General features: G+C 48.2%; 1 protein-coding gene across 1 annotated transcript in view; it reads left to right on the top strand.

The window, feature by feature from the left end:
* The window catches only part of ITGA9 (integrin subunit alpha 9), a 367,262-nt gene that overhangs the window by 196,089 nt on the left and 149,081 nt on the right, over positions 1-22,092 (top strand). Inside the window, exon 17 of the mRNA XM_075547054.1 lies at positions 16,815-16,891. Within this exon, the coding sequence (XP_075403169.1) occupies positions 16,815-16,891 (77 nt within the window). The remainder of the gene's footprint in view (positions 1-16,814; positions 16,892-22,092) is intronic.

The following is a 22,092-nucleotide window of genomic DNA, read 5'->3' as shown; positions in this document are numbered from 1 at the left end:
AAAATGAGGAGTGGTGATAGCGGACCTTAGGAAGGGAAGAGTTGACTCCCACCCTGTGCCACGCCTATGGCTTGCAGCACACAGAATGCCAAGCAGCCAGGCGTTTTCTCCTCTGAAGAACCCTCGGGAAGTTGATGACTTGTAGTTGAGTAAATGAGCGACATAGGATAGTGTAGGTCAGTGGTTCTCAGCCTTCCTAATGCCACCGCCCTTTCATACAGGTCCTCACGTGGTGGTGACTCCACCATAACATTATTTTCTTTGCTGCTTCATCACTGTCATTTTGCTACTGTTGTGTATCGTAATGTAACTATCTTATCTGCAGGATGTATTTTCATTGTTACAAATTGAACATGATTAAAGCAATAGTGATTAGAGCATTAATTAAAGAATTTACCCAGTAATTATAATTCATTAAGTGTCATTTTACCTCCAATACTGCTGCTTTCAACACAGTAGCTGCTTTTAATAGAGTAGCTGCTTTCAACACAGCAGCTGCTTTTAATAGAGTAGCTGCTTTCAACACAGCAGCTGCTTTCTACACATGTGACTGGTCCACATAAGCACATTATGGTGCCAACCCCATCACTTACACCTGTATTTGTACAGGGTGTATATGACGGGGTTGGCACAATGATGTCATCTTCATGTGGGTGGACCCACCCGGAGACGGATACAGGGGCGGGTATCTCATTCCTAAGACCATAGGAAATATGTATTTTCTGATGGTCTTAGGCGACCCTTGTGAAAGTGTCGTTCAACCCCCCCAAGGGGCCACGACCCACAGGTTGAGAACCGCTGGTGTTGGTAATCTGGTTCCCAGAGGAAAGCCTTCCTTCCAGCATTTGGAGCCTCCAGTAAGAGGGGTGGGGCTGGGGGTGGGAAGGGAGCTGGTGGTGTCATAGTTGCGAATTATACTGCGATCCTCAAGCTATGCCATTGGAAACCGCCAGCCGCTCCACAAGAGAAAGACGGGGCTTTCTACTTCCTAAAGAGTTGTGTTCTTGGAAACTCCCGGGAGTCCTACCCTGCCTGCAGGGCTTCTATGCATCAACAGGGACTCAATGGCCCGGAGTACAAAGGTGCTCTGTTGCCTACCACCCACCCAAACACATCCACATATTTCCTAATCTGCCTCTTCCCTCATTCGTACATACAAGTGGACAGTCCCAGAAACCTGTGTTTTGAAGGAAAATGCGGTGCATGAAAGAGAAAGACCAAGATAAAGTAACAGAATGATAACTCAGAAGGAAAAGTGATATTTCAGGGAGATAGAAGAGAAAAAAACATCTTCCATCCGTTAGAAAATTGTTTGTTCTTAGACTGAAGACTCCTAACATTAAGAAAGAGGTTCTTAAAAATTAAGGGTATGGTTACTGAGTCCAGTGGAAGAATTCAAAGATAAGGCTAAGAAATCTAGTGAGGAGTGTGGAAGGACAGAGACAAGTGAAAAGAACAGAGAGCCAAAGGATCGATCTAAGGTACCACCTCCAAATAAGAGCAATACCAGAAGAGAAGCAGGGGAGGGAATTGTAAGAGATGTAATAGGAGAAAATGTCCCTGTTTGTAAGAGAGAGAACTGTTTGCAGTTATAAAGTCTCCCTCATTTTGTCATCAAGTCAATGATGACTCATAGTAACGCCCTGTGGGTTTCCAAGATTGTAACTGTTTATGGGAGTAGAAAGCCCAGTCTTTCTCCTGCAGAGCTGCTGGTGGTTTCGAACTGCTGACCATGGGGATCGCAGCCCAACTGGTAACCTTACATCACCAGTGTTTCTAATGTTCAGTTATAAGGGCCCATCAGCTCACAAGCAGAATAATTCTGAAAGATCTTGAAATGTCCATGCTCCAAAGACTAAAGGAAAATTCCCAGTTGTCCTAGAAAACTCACTTGAGCTCATTATGGAATAAGAGACTGCGTAGCCCACTAACTTCCCACCATGGAGATTAGGAACAAGATGGTATGTAATAGGGTTCCAAAAGGTCTTGTTGAATGTATGTACCGTATATACTCGTGTATAAGCAAAGTTTTCTAGCACATTTTTATGCAATTTGTGTGATAAAATTAGGTCCTGCAGTTAATATTTGGGTTTGCCTATACTCGAGTATATATGGTAATTTTGAAATTGGGATTTTATTGAGGTTAAGTATGAGGTTGAAATGTGATATGTTTCTTTTTAACTTTGGGATATTTTCTTCTAGTACATCTCTTGTCATTTCCTCTTGTAACGTCAGTTTTTCAGAAAAACTAGGACTCACAGTTTACTGCCCTAGTAACCTCCCAAGAAATTTACCTGAGATGCAATTTCTGATAAAACAAGACTGGCAGCAATAAAGAGTGCAGTGTGATGTAGGAGAAACTGTGGAACTGACCCTCTAAACTCCAGTGTCAAGAAGTTCCAGGATCACAACTGCAGCAGGCGAGAAAAAAACGGATCCAACTGAGAACAGAAGATCAATGAGTAAGAAAAATGAAGTTAAGCAACTGGTGAATGAGTAGAAACTGAAAAAATACATAGGATACTGTGCAAACTTAATGCATTTTTTTCTGTGTGTGCAAAAAGAAAGGCAATCAAAAACTCCAGGAAAAATAGAAATATGTTCAATGTGTCATGTTTTACATGTAAAAGAAAACACAGTGGGATTGGATGAGTCTAAGGAAGTCGTGTTTATATGACCTTAGTCAAAGGAACATTCTCCCTGAAAGAGAAGAAGTTGAGCATTCTGGAATTTTAACTCTGGAACTGTGGAGAAGGGTACACAGTCCTGACCTCATTTAGGCGCTACTGTGACCAATAATTAGCAGCTGTGAGGATGAAAGCACAGTGCTGATTTTCAGCATTGCCAGCCAGGCCAGAACAGAGCTCTACTTAGGGTAGACTCCACATGGCATTAAATTGTACTATATGGAGGTAAAGGTAGAACTGGCAGGCGTTTTTGTGATATTTTTGTGTTTTAAATCGTTGAACCATACATATGGCTAAATTAACCAAAGGAAGAAGCTCTTTATTATTAAAATTGAGGTAGCCAACAAAAATAGTTTCTTCATGTGTAAGGCCCACACCAGCCGCATCAACATCAATGGAAACTTGATTTAAAAATACAGATTCTCAGGCTCTGCACCACACCCACTGAATCAGAAACTCTGGGAGTGGAACGGAGCAGTCTGTGTTTGAGCAAGCCCTGCAGGTGATTGTGATGCACTCCAGAACTGAGGACCATTCCGAAACTGAAACTAATGAGTTACCTGTCAAATAAAGAAATGAGGAAACCTTCATTTACTAAAAATAATATTTTACCTATCAAAATGGCACCAAGAGGAATGATTTAGGTGTCAAAATTAGGATTGAGAAGGGGCCACACCTAAGTGAGATTAAGTCTCCTGTATCCTGGCAGGAATTCAGCAGATAACGTCTAACTCTGCTACACTAAGGAGTAGCAGCATTGGCATGCGTGTAGGGATATGGAAGCAATCAGAGAGAGAAACGTAAGCAGGCATGGGGAAGCACGGTTGCCCTGCAGAACAGAGCACAGTGTGGGGAGTTGTACAGCAGGGGGCTATTATTTTTTTAACCATGTGATTACTGTGGTTGAAATTAAAATAAAAGGAAAATATTGCTCTTAGATTGCACAGATTTTCCAGGAGCCTGAGAAAAAAATCCGGGAGAGTGGTCTTTGCTTATCTCCTTTTCCTGATTTGGGGGCTAGGGGATGGGAGAGAGAATTTAACGATCGTCCCCCACGTGTCTTCCAGATGTTGGCTCAGTTTGCAGGAAAGCAAGACTGAGAGTTCAGGCTGCGCCAGGGAGCAGAGCAGACGGCTGACCCGTGTGTACACACAATAGTTCCACCAAGAGCAGCTCACTTCTTTCACAGGGGGAGAGGGACTCTTTAGGTCCCTTTAAGTCATGTTGCCGAGTAACCTTAGGATTGAACCCTTTGAAATGCCTTTAGCTCTTCAACAAAAAGACACCGGGGCTACCCATATTGGTGCACAGGATTGTGAAGGGATTGTGCCAAATCCCAGTGCAGTGGTCTGGCTCCAGAATAAATAGTCTAGCTATCAAACTCACTGCCATCAAGTCAGTGCCGACTCATAGTCACCCTGTAGGACCAGGTAGAAGGGCCGCGGTGAGATGCTGAGGCGGTTTCTCTTTACGAGAGTAGAAAGCCTCTCTCCCAAGGAGCACCTGGTGGTTTTAAACTCATAGCCCACTGTGCCACAGAAGTGCACCTCCCCCGGAGGCTGGCTGAGAGCATGTGCAGTACAGGCTTAGTGACGAAGCTTACACAGGAACCGGAGGGTGTCAGGGGCGGGCTGGAGGCTGTGTGAAGACCAGTCTTGGGAGGTGAGTTTGGGTGTTAGGCTCTGAGTGAAGGATGATGTTGCCACCCACACTGAGGAAGATTGGGATTGTTGGGTCCCCTGGGATGACAGCCCTAACACTATAGGCCTCTGTAGCACCCGGACTCCTCTAGCTGGGTGAGCTTACATCTCCCAGTGAAGATTTAAGGAAAGTGGAGACCTACTTACCTCTTCTCGGGGGATTTTTGAATGAATGGGTACATACAAAGGACCTTCAGAAAGCTCCTGGGAATGTTCAGCGATCTTTCAATGCTATCTGTCTATGAACTTTTGAATCCCCTCATGCAAACACACGTGCACACATAGTCTATATGTTGTGGTTGAATGCCAATTCTGACTCATGGTGACTAAAACCGTGCTGGAGGGTCCACGGCTGGAGGGAGCAGATTTCTAGATGTTCCCACCTGAGAGAGACTTGGTAGGTTCTGGCTGAGAACCCTTGTCCTTTGTGTGACCACAGGCAAAACGTTCCTGTGGAGAGAGGCTGGTGAGACCTCCTCTCACTGACTTCACCCGTGGCAGCAGTCAGGCCCAACCCCTGGAGAAGGGCATCATGCTTGGCAAACTAGAGGATGAACAAGGTGGATTTGCACAGTGCCTATAACCGTGCAGGGCTCAAACTGCAGTGATTGTGAGCCTGTGCAGGACAGGGCGGTGTTTCATTCTGTTATACTTGAGGTCACTCGGAGTCCGATCAAGTTCAGTATCTGCTCAGATGTCACTTCAGCGAGCCACTCCTCAACTCTGCTCTAATTCCTGACTTAGCCGCTTGTTGGATTCCTTCATCACACCCATCCCTGTTTGTTAACCTTTTGTCGAGTGGCTTTTCTGTCGACCTCAGCAGAATGGACAATCAATGAGAGAAGAGTTCAGTTTGTCTTATTGGCTCTTGGTCCCATGTTATGCCTGCCTGGTCCACAGTGGCTTCTCGGTCATATATCTGAGTTGAAAGAGTCCTTCTGAAGGGACACAAGCCTAGGTTGTCCTGCATCCTATCAGAACCTCATCCCTTAGCCAGCAAAGCTGACTCGTGAAATGGAGCAGGCTTTGCTAGCTCCCTGAGAATTCCTTGTGGCAGGCGAGCCTGGCTTGTGATTTAGGGCGGCTTCCCTACACTAGCATGTTGGTGCATGTGCGTGTAAGCTGATTATTGGAAACCCAATTTGGTGGAAATACTGCTGGAGAAAGAAGTTAACGGTTACGTTGAGACTACTGCTCACTTTGCCACCTTTTAGGGAAAAAGTAGACCCTTTAAGACTCATTTTCAACTGTGTTCTGCCCATAGCTTTGGGGCCCCTTGAGCAGGAAATTGTTGCTCTCCGCCCCTCCTACTCCCAAGACCCTTCAGTACTCTGCTCGCAGGAGCATTTGCAGGACAGAGCTCCGTGACTGTACGTGAAGCCCACCACTGTTTGTACAGCCTGGCCATTAGGTAATGCTTTTCCAGCCGAGGGGCCCAGCTGGCTTCGGCTGCGGTTAGTGACAGCTACCAGCTTTGTTTTCCTGGTCGTGCATAAGCGTCTCTGCAGAGGGGGTGGAAGGCCGAGGGGCTGCGAGGCCAGAGGAGGAGTGGGAACGGAACTCAGCCTGCCAGAGCCCCACAGGTTTTCTCGGTCAAGGCGGGGATTCCACATTGTGCGCCTGGATCCTGGGAGTGTTGGTCCCAGTGGAGTGGGGGAGGGTTGAGGAGATCCCACCCCAGCCCTATTTCAACCCTCCTCCTGTATTGTTCTAGGGAAGAAAGATGAGGCTTTCCAGACATCTGGGAAATCCAAAGAGGCAGCTCTGCCCTGCCCTGTAGGGTTGCGATGAGTCGGGTGGACTACTGGCAGGGAGCGTGAGCGCGTTTATACTCTTTTGCCACGAGCTTTTGTGTAAGGGTCTTGTCAGAAAGGACATTGTGGTGAAATGTGTGTGAAAGCGGTCGGGGTTCAAGTTGCCGTTGTGAGCTGCTGGGGAGCCGTCTCCTGACTCGCGGCTACTCGCGGTGTCCAGCGCCATCTGACCCTTGAGATGCATTGGGTTCTTCAGGCGCTGGTCTTGGGATGTAGCGTGTCCGGCTGTCCTTCCTGCCTCATCTTGGTGTGGAAGCCCGCGGAAATGTTCATCACAGCACATCGGCTTCCACGGGCAGACAGGGAGCGGCTGTGCTTGGGGTACAGCAGGTGGGGACCAACCCGCATCTCCCACGTGGAAGGCAGGAGTCCTACCCCTGAGCCACCCCTCCCCGCTGACTTTTGAGAACAAAAAAACTCCGTTTCCTCATAGTCCAGAGCTGGGGAAATCTGGCTATGTCGCGTGGCTCAAGCCTCCCCCTGAAAACAAAGGGACATCAGTGTCTCCTAATCCCAGATTGATCCGTCACACCTGTCACATTTCCACTTTCGTGCGACACGTGATCCTTGTGATGGATCAGAAAGTTGTTGTATCGTCCTCCCCAACTTTTTTTTTTTAAGGAAAATCACAATGGTTTTCCCCCAGGTCCTCCAGTCCAGCGGGCTTGCGTCTGTAAGATCCCACTGTATGGAACATGTCGCCTGCAGGCATGTGGGCTGGAATATGGTGCGGCTATGTGAATAAGGAAACTCGTGGGTGCTGGTCTCGGGCTAGGAAAGAAAAGTACCGGTAGGATCTCGGAATCTTCTGAGGTTATTTACGAAACCCAATGCAAAGATGGTTGCTAGTTGAAGTCATCCTGGCTCTACTGAGGGGCTGTCCTTGCGGATGGGTGTGGAGAAGCCCACCGGCCTGGAAAAACACTCGAGGTGCCTTACCCTCTCCAGTTTTCAGTCCATCTTCTGCGCGCCCATAGCTCACCTGTGTCTGGCAGAGCCGCTGTTACAAAGACAGGCGTGCTTCCAGCACTTGGACGGCACCAGCCCCGTTATTTGGGCTTTTTCTTTCTGCTTCCTGCTTGTGACTGACTAACAGCAAGGGAAATAAATACACCGTTGGAGTGTAGCGAACACAGGATTCCAGGAGGCAGTCGCCTCAGAAGAGAGTTTTTCACCAATATTAAAAGTTAGGGGTCATAAAATCAAAAGAAGAAGAAGAGGAAGAAGAAGACCCCAAACTCCTCAACTTCCATCAAGAGAATTCCTAATTATAGTGACCCAACAGGACAGACTGGAATTGCCTCTGTAGGTTTCTGAGACTGTAATTCTTTATGGGGGTAGATAGACTCATCTTTCTCCTGAGGTGGTTTTGAACTGCTGACCTTGTAGGTAGCAGTCCAACCATGAACCCATGAGCCTACCAGGGTTCCACAGGAGGTGCAGAGAGCCCTGAGCTATGATCTGTCACAGCAAATGTGTAAAAGGCACTGGGGGGCAGTCCCGAGGTCAGAGCGGGTGCCTGCTGGGCCAGGACTACTCTGGCAGCCTCAGCCTCCTGCTCACTTCTGCAGAGGGGCTGAAATGGGTGACCTGAGCCATGCCGAGCCGTGGAGTTAACCTTGGACATCCAAAGTCAGAGTTTAACACTTTAGGTTTCTCACAGAGGACTGAACAAAACTGGGGCCGTGTTTGTGCCGAGAGGGAGACCAACAGAGCCATTTTTCCTCCCCCGATTCAAACTGTGAAAAGAAGTTCATGCAGATCCTGGATGAGGGGGGTTTTCAGCTTCACGTTCACAGAGCCCTTGTCTTTCATGTCACCCTGTGAGTGGGAGACTTCTGAAAGTAGCAATGGCCCCGTAACCAGAGTTGAGACACCAGACTCCAAGCCCTCTTCCTCCTTGTCCAAGAGTCACTTGGACAACAGACTAAAGAGCTGAGCATCCCAGGGACCCACCCTGCGCTCTCATAATGCTCTCAAAACACTGGGGACAGTGTTTGGTAAAAAGAGCACACTGCTGCAATGAAGCTGAGAGGTCGAGGCCCGTGAAGGCTGTGTTAGGTGCCGGTGAGCTGCACAGGGCTGGGGCTTTGGGATACGGTGTGGACTGTGCCCCTCGACCATCCAGGCAGAATGCTGCCACTGGGCCACAGAGCTTCAGGAAAGTCACGCTGCACATCCGGAGACTTCTCACTCCTGTTAGCTTCCCTCTAATCAGTGTTTCATCCAGGTTAACCCTTGTGTTTTAAAAATAAGCAAATATCCATAAGTCAAAGAAACTGACCCTCCTCTGAATGCAATATGGCTGGAATAGGCAAAGAAACTTACTATTTCATATGAGACCAGGGAAGAATATTATTTTCCATTTCAGATTTGGATCTGCAAACTGGGAGCCCCACTATCTAAGAGCCCTGGGTGACTTCCTCTCTGAAGAAGAGCTATCCTTGAATTACATCGTCCCAAGGCCAAAAAATCAAATGTCGTGTTGCATCGGGCAAACCTGCTACACAAGACCTCTCTACAGTGTTACAGAGCCAGGACGCAACTCTGGGGACCACAGTGCTCCTGACACAGCCGTGGTATTGCTAATCTCCTACAAGTGTGAAGGTTAGCTAGTGAGTACGGGCGGCTGAAGAAGAATCGGTGCCCTTTAATTACAGTGTGGGGGAAGAAATGTCAAAGTACTGTGGGATGCCAGAAGAACAACCAAATCCGTGTTGGAAGAAGCAGCACCAGAAAGTTCCTTAGAAACAATTATGGCAAGCCACGTGTTCTTTGGACATGCGAATCCGGAGACGCCAGCCCCTGGAGAAGGACATCATGCTTGGTCAATCAGAGGGGCAGAGGAGAGGGAGGCCTTCCGTGTGCTGCAGCGACACAGCAGTGACAGCAATGGGTTCAAGGCTAACGGCTGGAGGAAGGCACAGGACCCGGCACTGTTTCCGTCTGTTGTCCCCGGGGTTGCCGTGAGAGAGCACTGACTTCACAGCCCCTCATCACAGCAGAGGTCACTCTGACCTTGGTGGCCGTGGCATTGTGAGGGAGCACAGTCCACCCGAGCCTCTGGACTCTGGCTCAGAGCAATGTGCAACTTGGGCTGGGTCAATGTGATAGTTTCTTCCAGCCGGCAGGGAAAGACCGACCTACCGACCGACCAACCAAACAACCAACCAACAGCCAAATATCCTAGAATGGAGGTCACCCCAGGGCTAGAGCTGATCTGCCACCCATTGAACACAGCCGCACCCATGCCTCTATGTCTTGTCGATGGCTTCTTTCACGCCACAGCAGCACAGTTGTGGTAGAGATGCCGTGGCCCACAAAGCCTAAACAATTTACTCTCTGGCCCTTTAGAGATCATGAAAAAGAAAAAGATGTCAGCCCTCTTCTAAAAGAAGTAGATGGAGGACTTGGGGAGCAGCTGATAGAAGGATCCTGTATGTTCCAGGGAGATTTAAAGGTGAGGACTGTGGCAGTCCCCTAATCTGGTGTCAATTTAAGGATTAAGAGTGTAGGGGTGGAGTCTAGGCTGTCAGTCTGGAGATAGCCAATGAGACTTCTGTGTGGGTATGGCCTTCTGAGAATTCTGGGAAATCTGGGACTTCCTCCTTGGAGGCGGAAGACAACTCTCTCTCTCTGCTACTCCCTGGGAGACATGGCAGAAGACAAGCCACATGGATGCAACCAGACCTCGGAAGCAGGAGAAGCCACAGAGAGATCCCTGACAACGCTGAGATGCTTACAACGCCACTGGACCCGCCAAAGACTTTCCACCCACTGGCTTGCGATCATCCTGCATTTGGCATCATTGCATGTGCTTTGTGAGTCTGAAGAGGTCTTTGTAGATTGGTATCAGACAGATGAGCTAATTCAGACATAAGGACTTGATCTGGACTGGGCTGGGATGTTTTCTCAATGTCCAATTGCTCTTGTATACAAACCTCTCCCATATATACATATGTGTGTCCCTGGATTTGTTTCTCTAGTCTACCCAGACTAACACAAGGACCAAGGTGAGGGACACCATCTTGCAAATGCTGTCTGGGAGGCTGCGGCTGCGGCTGCCCTGGGTGTCTAAGCCTGAATCCCGAGGGAGGAAATAATTGTCTTCAAAGAGAACACTTTGTCTTCCCGTTAACCAGAGAGAAGTCAGACACAATGGCTTCTTGGATTTCTTTCCATTTCCGGAAAGGTGTCTTCCAGGCCATTCAGTTGATGGGACTTGTGCCAACTTGCAAGCAGGGGGGTGGGGGTGGGGGTGTCGACGCTGGAGGACAGTGGGAGAGACGGCTTCCAAGCGGGCCTCAGAGTTGTCTGATGTCAGGCAGCCAAGCTTGTGTTTGCCCGGAGCACTGGGAGGATGTGGGTACAGCAGGCAGGGAAATTTTCAGAGGCACAGGTTGGAGCTGCTGGTATGGTTTCCTGAGAAGCCAATCAGGGAGTTGGCCCCTGGGCTCCGGGAAGAACCTGCCCTCTTTGTACTTTGTAGGGGAAGCAGTTTGTACTTGCTCTTGGCACCTCTGTTTCCACCTGCCATTCTGTGGCTTCACGCTGCCCACCTGCCTTTTCCAGAGAGATTTTTTTTCCCTAGTTCCTTAGGAAAAAGATGACCATTTACCCAGAGAGACTAGTCCAGGACCAGAGCACGGGCCTCTGAGTTTCAACCTCAGCCTCTCCCAGGCATAGGCTGAGTCTCCTGATCCCTTGATGTCTTGCTTTTTTATCTGAAAACAACTGCATTTCCAGCTTGGGAAGGACCTTGATTGAGTCATGGCTTGGAATATACAACCTACTCTGATTTGTTAGCATTGCCAAGTTGGGGGAAGGCTGTCCGGCTGGTGGAATATTCCCTAACATATCTCTGTGGAACAAATCACCCCAAAACTCAGTGGGGCTGGGGTGGGGGGTCCACTTGGAGAGGGCGTCCTTCTTCAGCGTGCAAGTTGATGCTGGCTCTCAGTGCGGCCCCCCCAAGCCCCATCCTGTGTGGCCTCCCTCACAGCACAGCGGCTGCGTGCCAAGAACAACGGTCCCAAAAGAGCTAGGAGGAAACGGAATTGCTGTTCATGCCCTGGACTCCGAGATCACCAAATGTCACGTCTGCCCCACGTCCAGATTCCAGGGTGGGGCCACATCCATCACATTGAAAAGAGTGCTCCGGGAGATGTTGAATTTCTCTGGGGAGAATACGGTCTGTCACACGGAGTTCAATTCCTGCTGCCCCTGCCTCCACCCTCCCGGTATCGCCACTCTCACCACTGGTCCTGAAGGAATTATCTGTCCTGGATTCCCTGTGTTTCCAGTTCCTATCTGTACCAGTGTACAGCCTCTGGTCTAGCCAGATTTATAAGGTAGAATTGAGATCATGATAGTGGGGGTGGGGGAAGGAAACATTTAAGAACTAGAGGAAAGTTGTATGTTTCCTCATTGCTTCACTGCACCCTGACTGGCTCATCTCCCCCCTGCGACTCTTCTGTAAGGGGATGTCCAGTTGCACACAGATGGGCTTTGGGTCCCCAATCTGTACCGCCCCTCATTCACAATGATAGGATTTTTTTTCCTCTTGATGCTTGAAACCTGATCCCTTCAACACCTCGTGATCGCACAGGCTGGAGTGCTTCTTCCATGTGGGCTTTGCTGCTTCTGAGATAGATGGTCGCTTGTTTACCTTCAAGCCTTCAAGACCCCAGATGTTATATCTTTTGATAGCCGGGCACTATCAGCTTTTTTTCACATCTGCTTATGCACCCTTTTGTCTTCAGCAATAATGTGGGGAAGGTGAGCGTCATGGAATGTCAATTTAATAGAACAAAGTGTTCTTATGTTGAGGGAGTACTTGAGTGGAGGCTCAATGTCCATCTGCTACCTTAATACTAAATGTATACATTTATGCACATAGATCTATTTCCCCATCATCTTTCAACTTTAACATAAATGAGGACGAGTGCTGGTGTTCGCTCCGACCCGCCGTATTTGTCTCTCAACTAGCACGCAGGTGCAGACCGCCTTTTAGTACAAGGGCTACAACCGGAAAAGTATCATGACTGCAAACCCCCCACCCCTGTCCTGTCCCTTAATTCTGCATAGCACATGATCAGCAACTGGATGCCTGAGGACGGCAGAAATTTGTTTTCTCCCAGAGAGAGAGCCCCGAGTCTGAAATGAAAGCACTGGGAGGGCTGGGCTCCCTTTGAAAGCGCTAGAAAGGCATCCTTCCAGGCTTCTTTCAGCTTCTGGCCCTCCTTGGGGCTCCTTGGTTTGTAGCTGCATCGCTCCAGTCTCTGCCTCTGCCTTCATGTGACCACCTTTAAAATGTGACCATCCCTGGGTCTTCAATGGGGTCTTCTGATTGGCCCACCTCATCCCGCAGGACCTCACCTGAATGCACTGAATTGCATTTGCAAAGACCCTACTTCCCAATAAGGTCACATTTTGAGATTCTGGGTGGACGTGGGTTTGGAGGTGGGGGGTGCAGTAGTGGGGGGAGGGGAGGGTGGAGAGGCATTATTCAACGCCCCAGTACAGTCATGGTGATTTTCACTTTCGTTTTACAAATGAGGAAACTGAGTCTTGGAGAGAAGGAAAGTCCCTGTTCTTAATATGACCCAATTAAACTAGGGCTGGACTTTATATTGTCCCCTTTCTACGCTTAGTTGCTCTATCTTCTCACTATAGTTTGTACTAACTGGAGCTGATCCCTTGGAAGACTGGAGAAGAATCTTTCCTCGCTTCTCCCACCTTCTAGCAGTTGTGTCTGTGTGTGTTCACATATATCTATACGAGTATGTATGTATGTACACATATGCATATACATGCATATGCATATTTGAGAGCTTACTGTTGGACTGATTCTGACTTAAAGCGACCGAGAAATCAGAGAACTTCCCCACAGGGTTTCCAAGGCAATTCATCTTTACAGACGCGGACTGCCCCACTTTTCTCCTGCAGAAAGATCAATGGGCTTGAACCACCAACCTTGGGGTCTTTTGGCTAGCAAGAGATCGTATTAATCACTACCACCACCAGCCCCCTCAGGTATCCAAATCCAATTACAGCAATACCAGAGTCAGTACTCTTGGATAGAAATTCAGCAGCACTAGAGAACTTAAAAGCTGGATCAGCCAGTTTCAGAGGCAGGAAGGCTACAAGGGAAAGACAGACCAAAGGAAATGAACTTTTACAAAAGCAACTGGTTCCATATCAGGGGGCTTTGTGCTTGCATGTAGTGGAGGGACAGGCGCATGAGGGACATGATGGATGGAAGTCTGATTTTAATGGGCAGTGTGCTACATTGACCCTAAGATGAAGCTTCCATCATTGAGCTCCCCCTTTTCAGTGGTCACCCCATCTCTCATAGCACTCTGGTCTTTCATTGTGAGCGGCTAAGTGCCGTCTTAGATGGCAGACACAGAAGTGAACAGGACTGGTATAATCCCTGCCCTTCCGGAGCATAACAGGAAATGGATTGTAGACGTGGTTAATCAGATCAGGATTTCCCCCCCCCCCCAGTAGTTTTGCTGAGATTTAGTTCAAATATCATACACTCTCATAGTTCAGTCGTTTTTGAAAAAAGTTAATATTCATCACCACATCAGTTCTAGTGCATCCTCTCCACTCCTGTATTCATTATTTGCTCCCCAATTCCCCTCAGCATCCTTGCCCCTCTCCACCCCTAATAAACAATGACACTAATTATTGTCTCCCTTATGTGCTTCATAACTGGGACACATACAGGAAAAAAGGAAGAAAATAAGTCAGAGAGGAAGCCTCTGTTGAGAAATAAGCAAGAAATATTTAAACCTGGAACAAATGCAGGATGGGTTGAGAGGGAGATCAGATGATGAGGTACTTGTTATACCGTCGTTCTATCTACCACAATCAAGCTCACAATATTCTCTGTCCTATAGCCAGGGTCAGAGGGGATCTTCCAGAGGTACGACCGTGTAGGTACTCTGTAGATGGATTGGGGGCTCCCCTGCCCTCCATATCCTTCTACTAACTGGGAGAATGGAATTGATGGGCTTTGCATTCAAGTAAGGAGAGATGCATGCACATGCCTGCAACACCCGAGTCTGCCCTCGGGTTCCCAGGGTCCCATGCACACTGCCCACCAGAAGGAAGGGCGTCCCCTGCATCTGGCAGAAGGTAGATGCCAGTACGAAATGGGCAGCCACACGATGGACCCAGAAGATTGAAACCAGAGAAAAGCAGGCCCAGGGTAACAGATGTGGGTAGTTTTTGAATCACAAAGGCCAAGAAAATGAGGAACCAAATTGCAAAGCCTGAAAGCTGAGCGGCTTCCAAGGGAGGGCAGCTCCACGGAGAGCTTCCCTCAAGAATAGAATGGCTGCAAAGGCTCCAGCAATGCAGGCGACACCCTGGGCAAGAAGGCCGTGCCCAGAAAACACCTGTACGAAGGCCCTGGGCAAGAAGACAAAAGCCACTGTTAAAGAAATAATAGTTTCTTTGGATACGTTGCCAGGGTGAGATGAAGAGCTTACAGCAGGGCCGAAGCTTGCCAAGGGACTCAGTTTTCTGTGCTTGTTGAATGGTGCGAGAACATGAGCAGAGGAAGCTGGGGCTGGGGACATGCAGGGATTGCCTTGGAGGGTGTGCTGATGTGGGATGTTGGGAAGCCAGTCTGAGATGAGGCAAGCACGAGGTAGGAGGAGGAGGAGGACAGGGTCGGCTCTCCTCCACCTGCTTGACACCTGATGAATTCAGGTCACATCCGTGTCTTCTGTTTTCACCCGCCTCCACCCCGAGGGCTCTGTGGCCACCACCTGCCTGTGAAACACGAAAGGCTAACACCTGTGAAGCCATCATCCAGGATGGGGCTGGGTTGGGTGGCCTGAAGCTCGCACCATCAGAGAGGAGGGTTCTTTTCATGAAAAAAAAAAAAAAGAGTACAATGGTCAATGCCGAGTTAAGTACCAGATCTGGACCGAGGCCATGTCAGTGAGGGGGCCTCACGGTTAGGTTTCCTTCGTCTTGTGGGAGAGCCCAACTGAGGTAGACTTTCTAAAACGCATAATGCCTTCCTTTCATGTCTCCTGAAGCTTTCACGCAGCCCCGCGCCCACTTCCTCCTGTTGACTCCCTGGTAGAGATGGCATAGAGCACGCACATGTCTTATGTTGAAAAAATCTCCTGGAAAGTTGGCTCTGTCCTGGCCCCCTGGAGTGTCCAAAAGAACATGTAAATTTCCTCCTTTGTTTGCCCAAACCTCTATGTGTGTCCCCCACCCACCTACCTCCCCCCCCACCCCCAGTTAAGGAAGGGAATGTTGGCTGGGACACTTTATTCTTTGGCAATGTGGCACGGAATATGAATTTCCATAGGCAAAATTACTCTGTCTGGTTGGGTCTAGACTGTTTGTTGGCCAAGAAGTTTGCTGGAGTCCATGTTGGCACTTCCAAGAAGCCTCTTGGAATTACTCTGTGGGGCGGGAACAAATCCACCTGGAACTAGATTCTGCGGGGAGGAGGGAAAAGGCAAACCAGAGGACTGACCTCTTGTTCAATGAATCATCATTTTTAAAGGACGCCAGGCTCTTCTCTCCAAATCAAAGTGAAGTGATCAAAGCCGTCTGATACTAGCTGAGTGTCTGTCCGTCTGGAACAGAGAGAAGCCTGCCACGCACAGGTTAGAAATACTGAAGAATGAGCAAACAAGAAGAAATACTGAAGAAGTTGAGCCCAGCCTGAGGGAAGGACTGAAGCCCGACGTGCACCCAAAGAAACCGATGGCATTTCTCTAACTGTCCCTTCTTTTTCCCAGGCGGACCGCCATGGAGAGGCGCAAGCTCAGCCACGTCTCACAGCCCTCTGGGAACAGATCAGGTTTTGGCATAGGGTGGTGCTTTGGCTGTTGAGGCTCCGTCTTGGTTAGAGAAAGCTCATTGTGTCCCTACTAAATGCTGCTGTCCCAGCCAGCCACACGGACAGACACACACCCACACGGTAACAGTCTGTCGCGGTGCCTCTCAGTAACAACCCAATTGCCGTAGGCCCTTCCTTTTGTGACTAAAATTTAGACTATGGTCCTGTTGTTAAGGAAGAACGGATCTTAACTATGGATTCTCCACCACCACCCTCCCCAAGGAAGCAATTGGAAGGAAATGATTTTACTCTAGTGGAAAAAAGATTTTACTCTAGGAGATCAGGGGTCTTTCCAGTCTGAGACCATCTCAGAGACATGCTCAGATGAGCCAAGGTCAAAAGGATGCTGACCGTATCCCTTGCTTGAAAAAACGACTTGGAAAATCACTTCCTCCGGGGAAGAAAGGGGCCCAGGGGAAGGACATTCTGATGCAGAGTGACACCATGTGACAGAGTACAATGGCCTTGGGAAGGCTTTCTAGGCTCTCAAGCAGCCAATCTTTGCGTTAGGAGTCAAGCACTCAACCCATGTGCCACCAGGGCTCCTTAAGGTCCCACACTCCTGAAAGCAAGACTGCCAGTGGCCTGGGTTTCCATGGAGGCCGTGGCCCCTCCCCATGCTGGGCCGTGGCTGCTTCTAGGGCTCACAGGGCACAGAGCAAGCATGGCCTGCTCTGCAGGAGCTCAGCTGGCTGTTGGTCCAGTGCTCACCTTCCTGTTGTCTTTCTCACAGACCGTTTTTGAAAGGAATTGCCGGTCCGAGGACTGCGCGGCTGACCTGCAGCTCCGGGGTAAACTGCTGCTCTCCAGGTAAGGCAGCTCTCACAGCAAGGCATGTGTTTCTCTTGACCCTGGGTCCCCGGACCCTTGACCCAGGGTTCAGCCAAGTGGACTAAGGGTGGGGGAAGTTGAAAAATGCATGTTGGAAAAAAATTATCTAGCCATAACAAACGGGTGCTACGTGGAGACATACATCAAGGCATTATTGTTTTTATTATTGAAAAATGTACTAGTGGATCTGGAAGTGTTTCTCTCGTGCCTTTGAAGCATAGAAAGGTACACTTTGTCCTAAGACAAACCCTTGGTCAAATGCCGTTGGATGTGAATGGCACCTCCCATTGACTTAGGTGCGAATCGACTTAGAGATGGATGTAGGAGTGGAACTCATTCAGAGTAGAAGAGAGTAGCCTGGGCCACTGCCTGGGCTGCCAGAGTCTGTGGTGGATTGGTGGGGTGGTGGCATTCTAGCTTTGCTCATTGCATTGCACTAAGCCTTAGGGAAGTGCTGATATTTGACCTGGCCAGTTTCGCAAGGTGCAACCTAGTATTATGGAAAGGTTCCTTTCTTTTTCGCTACAGTCAACGGCGGCCTTTACTTGACCAAAAAGTCATGTTTCTATGGCAGGACAGGGTACTGGAGAAGGGCAGGCTGATCGGAGCCCCGTGAACAAACAGAAGTCTCTTTATTGTTTCAGGGTTTCCTCCCACAATACACGAGTCCCCCGAGGCTAAAGGTGAACCGTGCAGAGGCCTCCGTTTCCTCTTTGCCACCCTTTCATCTTAGACTTCCTGTCGGATGAAGGTTCTGGTCCTTGATCCTTTAACTACATTGCAGACAATGGCTTCCTGTTGAAACAATTCCTTCTGGGAGTTTTGTTTTTTTTAAACCTTGTGCAAAAGATTTCTTGCTATTAATCAAGAAGCGGTTATCAGGTTCTGATAGCTCTTCTCTAGAATGCCCTAGAATGTGTTTTGCATTGGAAACTATGAGGGCGAAGTTTGGGGGGAAGGAAAGAAATGTCCCGTGATAAACAAATGTCTATGTGAGAACACTCATCCTTAGGATGATAAATAATTCTATTCCTCAAAAGAAAATGAGACTAACATGCGGTATCTCTTTTTCCGTCTTCAGTTCATTAGCGAGGTGATCTGACTCCCGCTCGCATGCATAGCAGGTGTACACGCTCTTCCAAACCACTTTAGTGCTCTTTAGTGTTGCTTTCACTGAGAACAGGAGCGGGAGCTTGAAGTCGCCTGTGCTTTGCCAGCTCAGAGCATCACTCCCTGGGTGTTGGGTCTTCTGAGGTTATTGGAGGAATTCATTCTTTAAATGTTCATAAGTTATACATTTTTATAAATTATTAACCCATCCATTTTAATTCAAATAGGTCTTAAATAATAAAACATAAGGACAAAGTAGCACAAAGCATAAATATATGGATTTATTTTATCTGGAGACTGACTTGAGATATTGGAAGTTTATTCTGGATCACAGAAAACCTCCCCAAGGTTAAATATTAAGTTAGAGAAGTCCTGATGGTCTAGCTGCCCATCAGCGATGGTCACACCCATCTCTATTGCAAGGTGCTTTTCATTCATTAGAATATTAAATTATTCAATGTTTAGGGCACTTTATGGTTGAAGCTCCCCTCCTTTCCCTATCTGGACTCCCAAGACTGCTGGTAGAACCGGTTCTACTCTATGTGGAGCTGGTAATCAATAATGCTGGAACAACTGGTGTGATTGGCTATCAGCTAGCTCTTGCCACGAAAGTGATGCATAGCGACCCCCTGCGAAACACAATGGCTTCAACCAGCAATCCACCATTCTCCTGCATCTTCAGATCCCTTGAAAGTTGACTGATTTAGGTTGGATTTAGCAAGCACTTGGTGACTAGCTGGGGTCTCTGGGTTCGGCAGAAGGTATGCTAATCTGGTCTAGGCCCAGGTGGTCCACTTCAGCTCCAGTACACCCTTGTCTTTCGTTGTCCTCCTGGGACCAATGGGTAGCAGCATGAGCATGTTTTTCTCAAGGCATGCTATAGATACAAAAGAACAAGTGGAAATGGACTCTTCAGATCACTTCAGCTGCATCTTATTGGTCACAGCAGGTCACCTGGCAAAATGCCACACCACCGACCCGTAGTGGCCCTATAGGACAGAGTGAAACTGCTCCACAGGCTTTCTGAGGCTGTAAATCGTGATGGACGCAGACGGCCTCCTCTCTCTCTTGCGGAGCAGCTGGTGAGGTCTAGTTGCCCAGTGGATAGCCAATGTGACACTAGGGCACCTACCCAAAGTCAGGGGACGGGAAACTGGCCTCAAGCCCTGTAGTAGAAGGAACGTCAAAATCGCCAAGGCCATGTCTATGAACACAGCGAGGGGCAAAGAACTGACACCACTAATTCATCTAACACACCACATCCAAAGCAAGGCGGCCTTGTCATCCTCATGCTTTATGGTTTTCAGCCCTTTGTCAGCCTTAACCTGAACCTGTACGTTAATAATGAAATCACCACATTTCTCCATTAAGTAAAGTCACCAGGATAAACCTGCATTGATTCCTGGGATGCCCTCGTGCGTCTTCATCAGGTACAGCCACGTTGTTTAAGAGGGAAATGTGTGTGAAAGGATCTGTACATGACACAAGGTGCAAGTGCGTCAGTGACGGTGCCAGATGTGGTTACACGGCATCCCTCTCCAGCACATGATGCTGCTGGAGCACTTCCAGCATCTGCTCGTCTTCCTCTCGTGTTTCTGCGATAGCGAACTGTTTGGCAATTGGTATTTGGCAGTCTTGCTTGTGTGTTGTGGTCAAAGTCTTCTCTTAAATTATCTAGATCCCCTGTAAATGACAGTTTGATAGCTCCTTTGTGTGGCTGGTCTTCGGCCAGTGTATTCTGAAGCATTTAGAATCTGAGTGTGCAATTCCAGGATTGCACTTGTTGCTACACCATCTGTGTCCCAAAGGGTGTTAGAAGGCATTTTAACATGCAATGATGGCCTACATATGTCCTAAGCCCTGCCCATCCGTGAGTAAAACTCACTGCCACCGAGTCGATGCCCACTCACAGCGGCCCTTACAGGGCTGGGTCTCACTGCCCCTGTGAGTTACTGAGACTGTCACTCTTCACGGGAGTAGAAAGCCCCACTTTTTCTCACCATCGCTGGGTAGAGGTGGCAAAACAAAACAAAACAAAATGGGTAGAGTGACCGACCAGTAGAAAAAGAAAATGAACGGTTTCGGGACAACAATCTGTGTCCTACTCGATTAAGGGAACATGGCTCCTGTGGTAAGAAACTAACATGTTCATTGTTTCACATTTCTTCTGTGTCAGCCCTCTGACACCCTGGCACGTTGGCAGTATTGCCATGGGACTAGCTTCTGCAGTTAGAAAAACCCATGGAGCAGGCTTCACGTGAAGAGCGAGGTACTTCATTTCTAATTTTTTACGGGAGCCCTAGTGGTGGCAGGGTTGTGCATCGGGCTGCTAACCACCAGGTCAGCATTTCGAAACCACCAGCTGCTCCCGGGAGACCAGTCTTGAAAACCCACAGGGCAGTTCAACCCTCTGCTCCCGGGAGACCAGTCTTGAAAACCCACAGGGCAGTTCAACCCTGTCCCAGAGGGGTGCTATGAGACGGAACCGACTCTATAGCAGCGCGTGGGTTATGACTTACGTTAACAAATACGATACATAGCTTGACCGTTCCTCTTTGTTGAGGATGCTTGTCTTAGAAGAGGTTGATCTGTAAGAAGAAGATGAACGGAATCTCTCAACACACTGAAACACGGAGCTTGTTTCCCTGCAAAGAGTCGCTCGGACGTTAGCATTACTGCTGTTAGGTGCTGTCAGGTCGGATCTTGCTCATAACCACCCCGTGTGCAACCGAAGGCAACACCCCCTGCCACTCCTGTGCCATCCTCGGCGTCCTGAGGGGTGAGCCCCGTTGTGGCAACCACTGTGCCAAGCCCCCTCCCACAGGTTCCTCCACTCTACCAAGCATGATGCCCTTTTCCAGAGAGCGATGCCATGGCTGTACTTCTTCAAGACAGATGTGTCTCTTCTGGCAGTCCATGGTAAAGGTGTTCTTCACCAACAGCATGATTCAAATGTCTCTGTCTTCTCCGGTCTTCCTTGTTTGTTGTCTAGCTTCACATGCTTGTGAGAGGCCATTGCAAATACGTTGGCTTGGCCCAGGTGTTCTTCCTGTGTTGCTTTAGACATATATAATGGGGTTGCCTCTTCTTGTGTTAACCATATTTTGAGATGCAACTTGTTTAAAATGGATCAGCAACAAGTTGGAGGAAACGCCCCAAAATTGCTATTTGGAGACTCACACACTTCACGTTGTCCTTGGATGGTCCACGTGCAACAATCGTTACAGTGGCGGCAGCAACACATTGTAAAACCGCTTTCCGATACCTATGTTCTTTATTAATTTGCAGGTCTACTTCATGAATTAGACCAAAGCTGTGCCTTTGCTTTAAATGTCGGTGACAATATACAGTCTATGTGAACTTAACTGTTTATAGGTTTATCGGTCACACTGGGATGTATTAATCACTAGATTCATTGCTTGTAAATTGAGATTTAATAATTTAGGACTGGGTGGTACAAATTGGGCTGCTAAACTACAAGGTTAGCAGTTCAAAACCCCCAACCACTCTGCGTGAGCAAGACAGGGCTTTCTACTCCTGCAAAGAGTGACAGTCTCAGAGACTCACCGGAGCAAGTCTACCCGTTTCTGTAGGCTTGCCATGAGCTGGCATCGCCTGGATGGTAGTAAGTTTGGTGTGTTTTTTTGAGTTCACAAATCAATACAAACCTCGATGATAGAAAATACAGTAGCCACTCCCTCTTATAATTTTTATCACTAGCTTTGAGCCATAGAAATATACTCAGGCTACAGAAACTTGTGTGCCTACCATTCAGAGTTTTTCTACATGAGTTTCCAAGTGGTCCACTGCGGTACTTGGCACTCTTTCAATCCAATATGTTACATCATTAGAAGAGAAATTGTTCCACAAAACCGTGTCTGTATTTCTAGTATTGATGATGTCTGCAAGTGCAACGATTTCAGGTTCTAAAATAGTTTTACTCTCTACATAATTCTTAATATCACTGCAGTAAGGAATGTATGCAGAATTGTGAGCGAATTCTGTTAAATTCTTTTTAAAAAGTATTTTACTGGCGGCTTGTACAACTCTTATCACAATCCATACATACA

Source organism: Tenrec ecaudatus, chromosome 4 (genome assembly GCF_050624435.1).
Source record: "Tenrec ecaudatus isolate mTenEca1 chromosome 4, mTenEca1.hap1, whole genome shotgun sequence".
NCBI lineage: Eukaryota > Metazoa > Chordata > Mammalia > Afrosoricida > Tenrecidae > Tenrec > Tenrec ecaudatus.
Note: the sequence above shows the minus strand (reverse complement) of the source record. Positions and strands in the feature narration are given on the sequence as shown.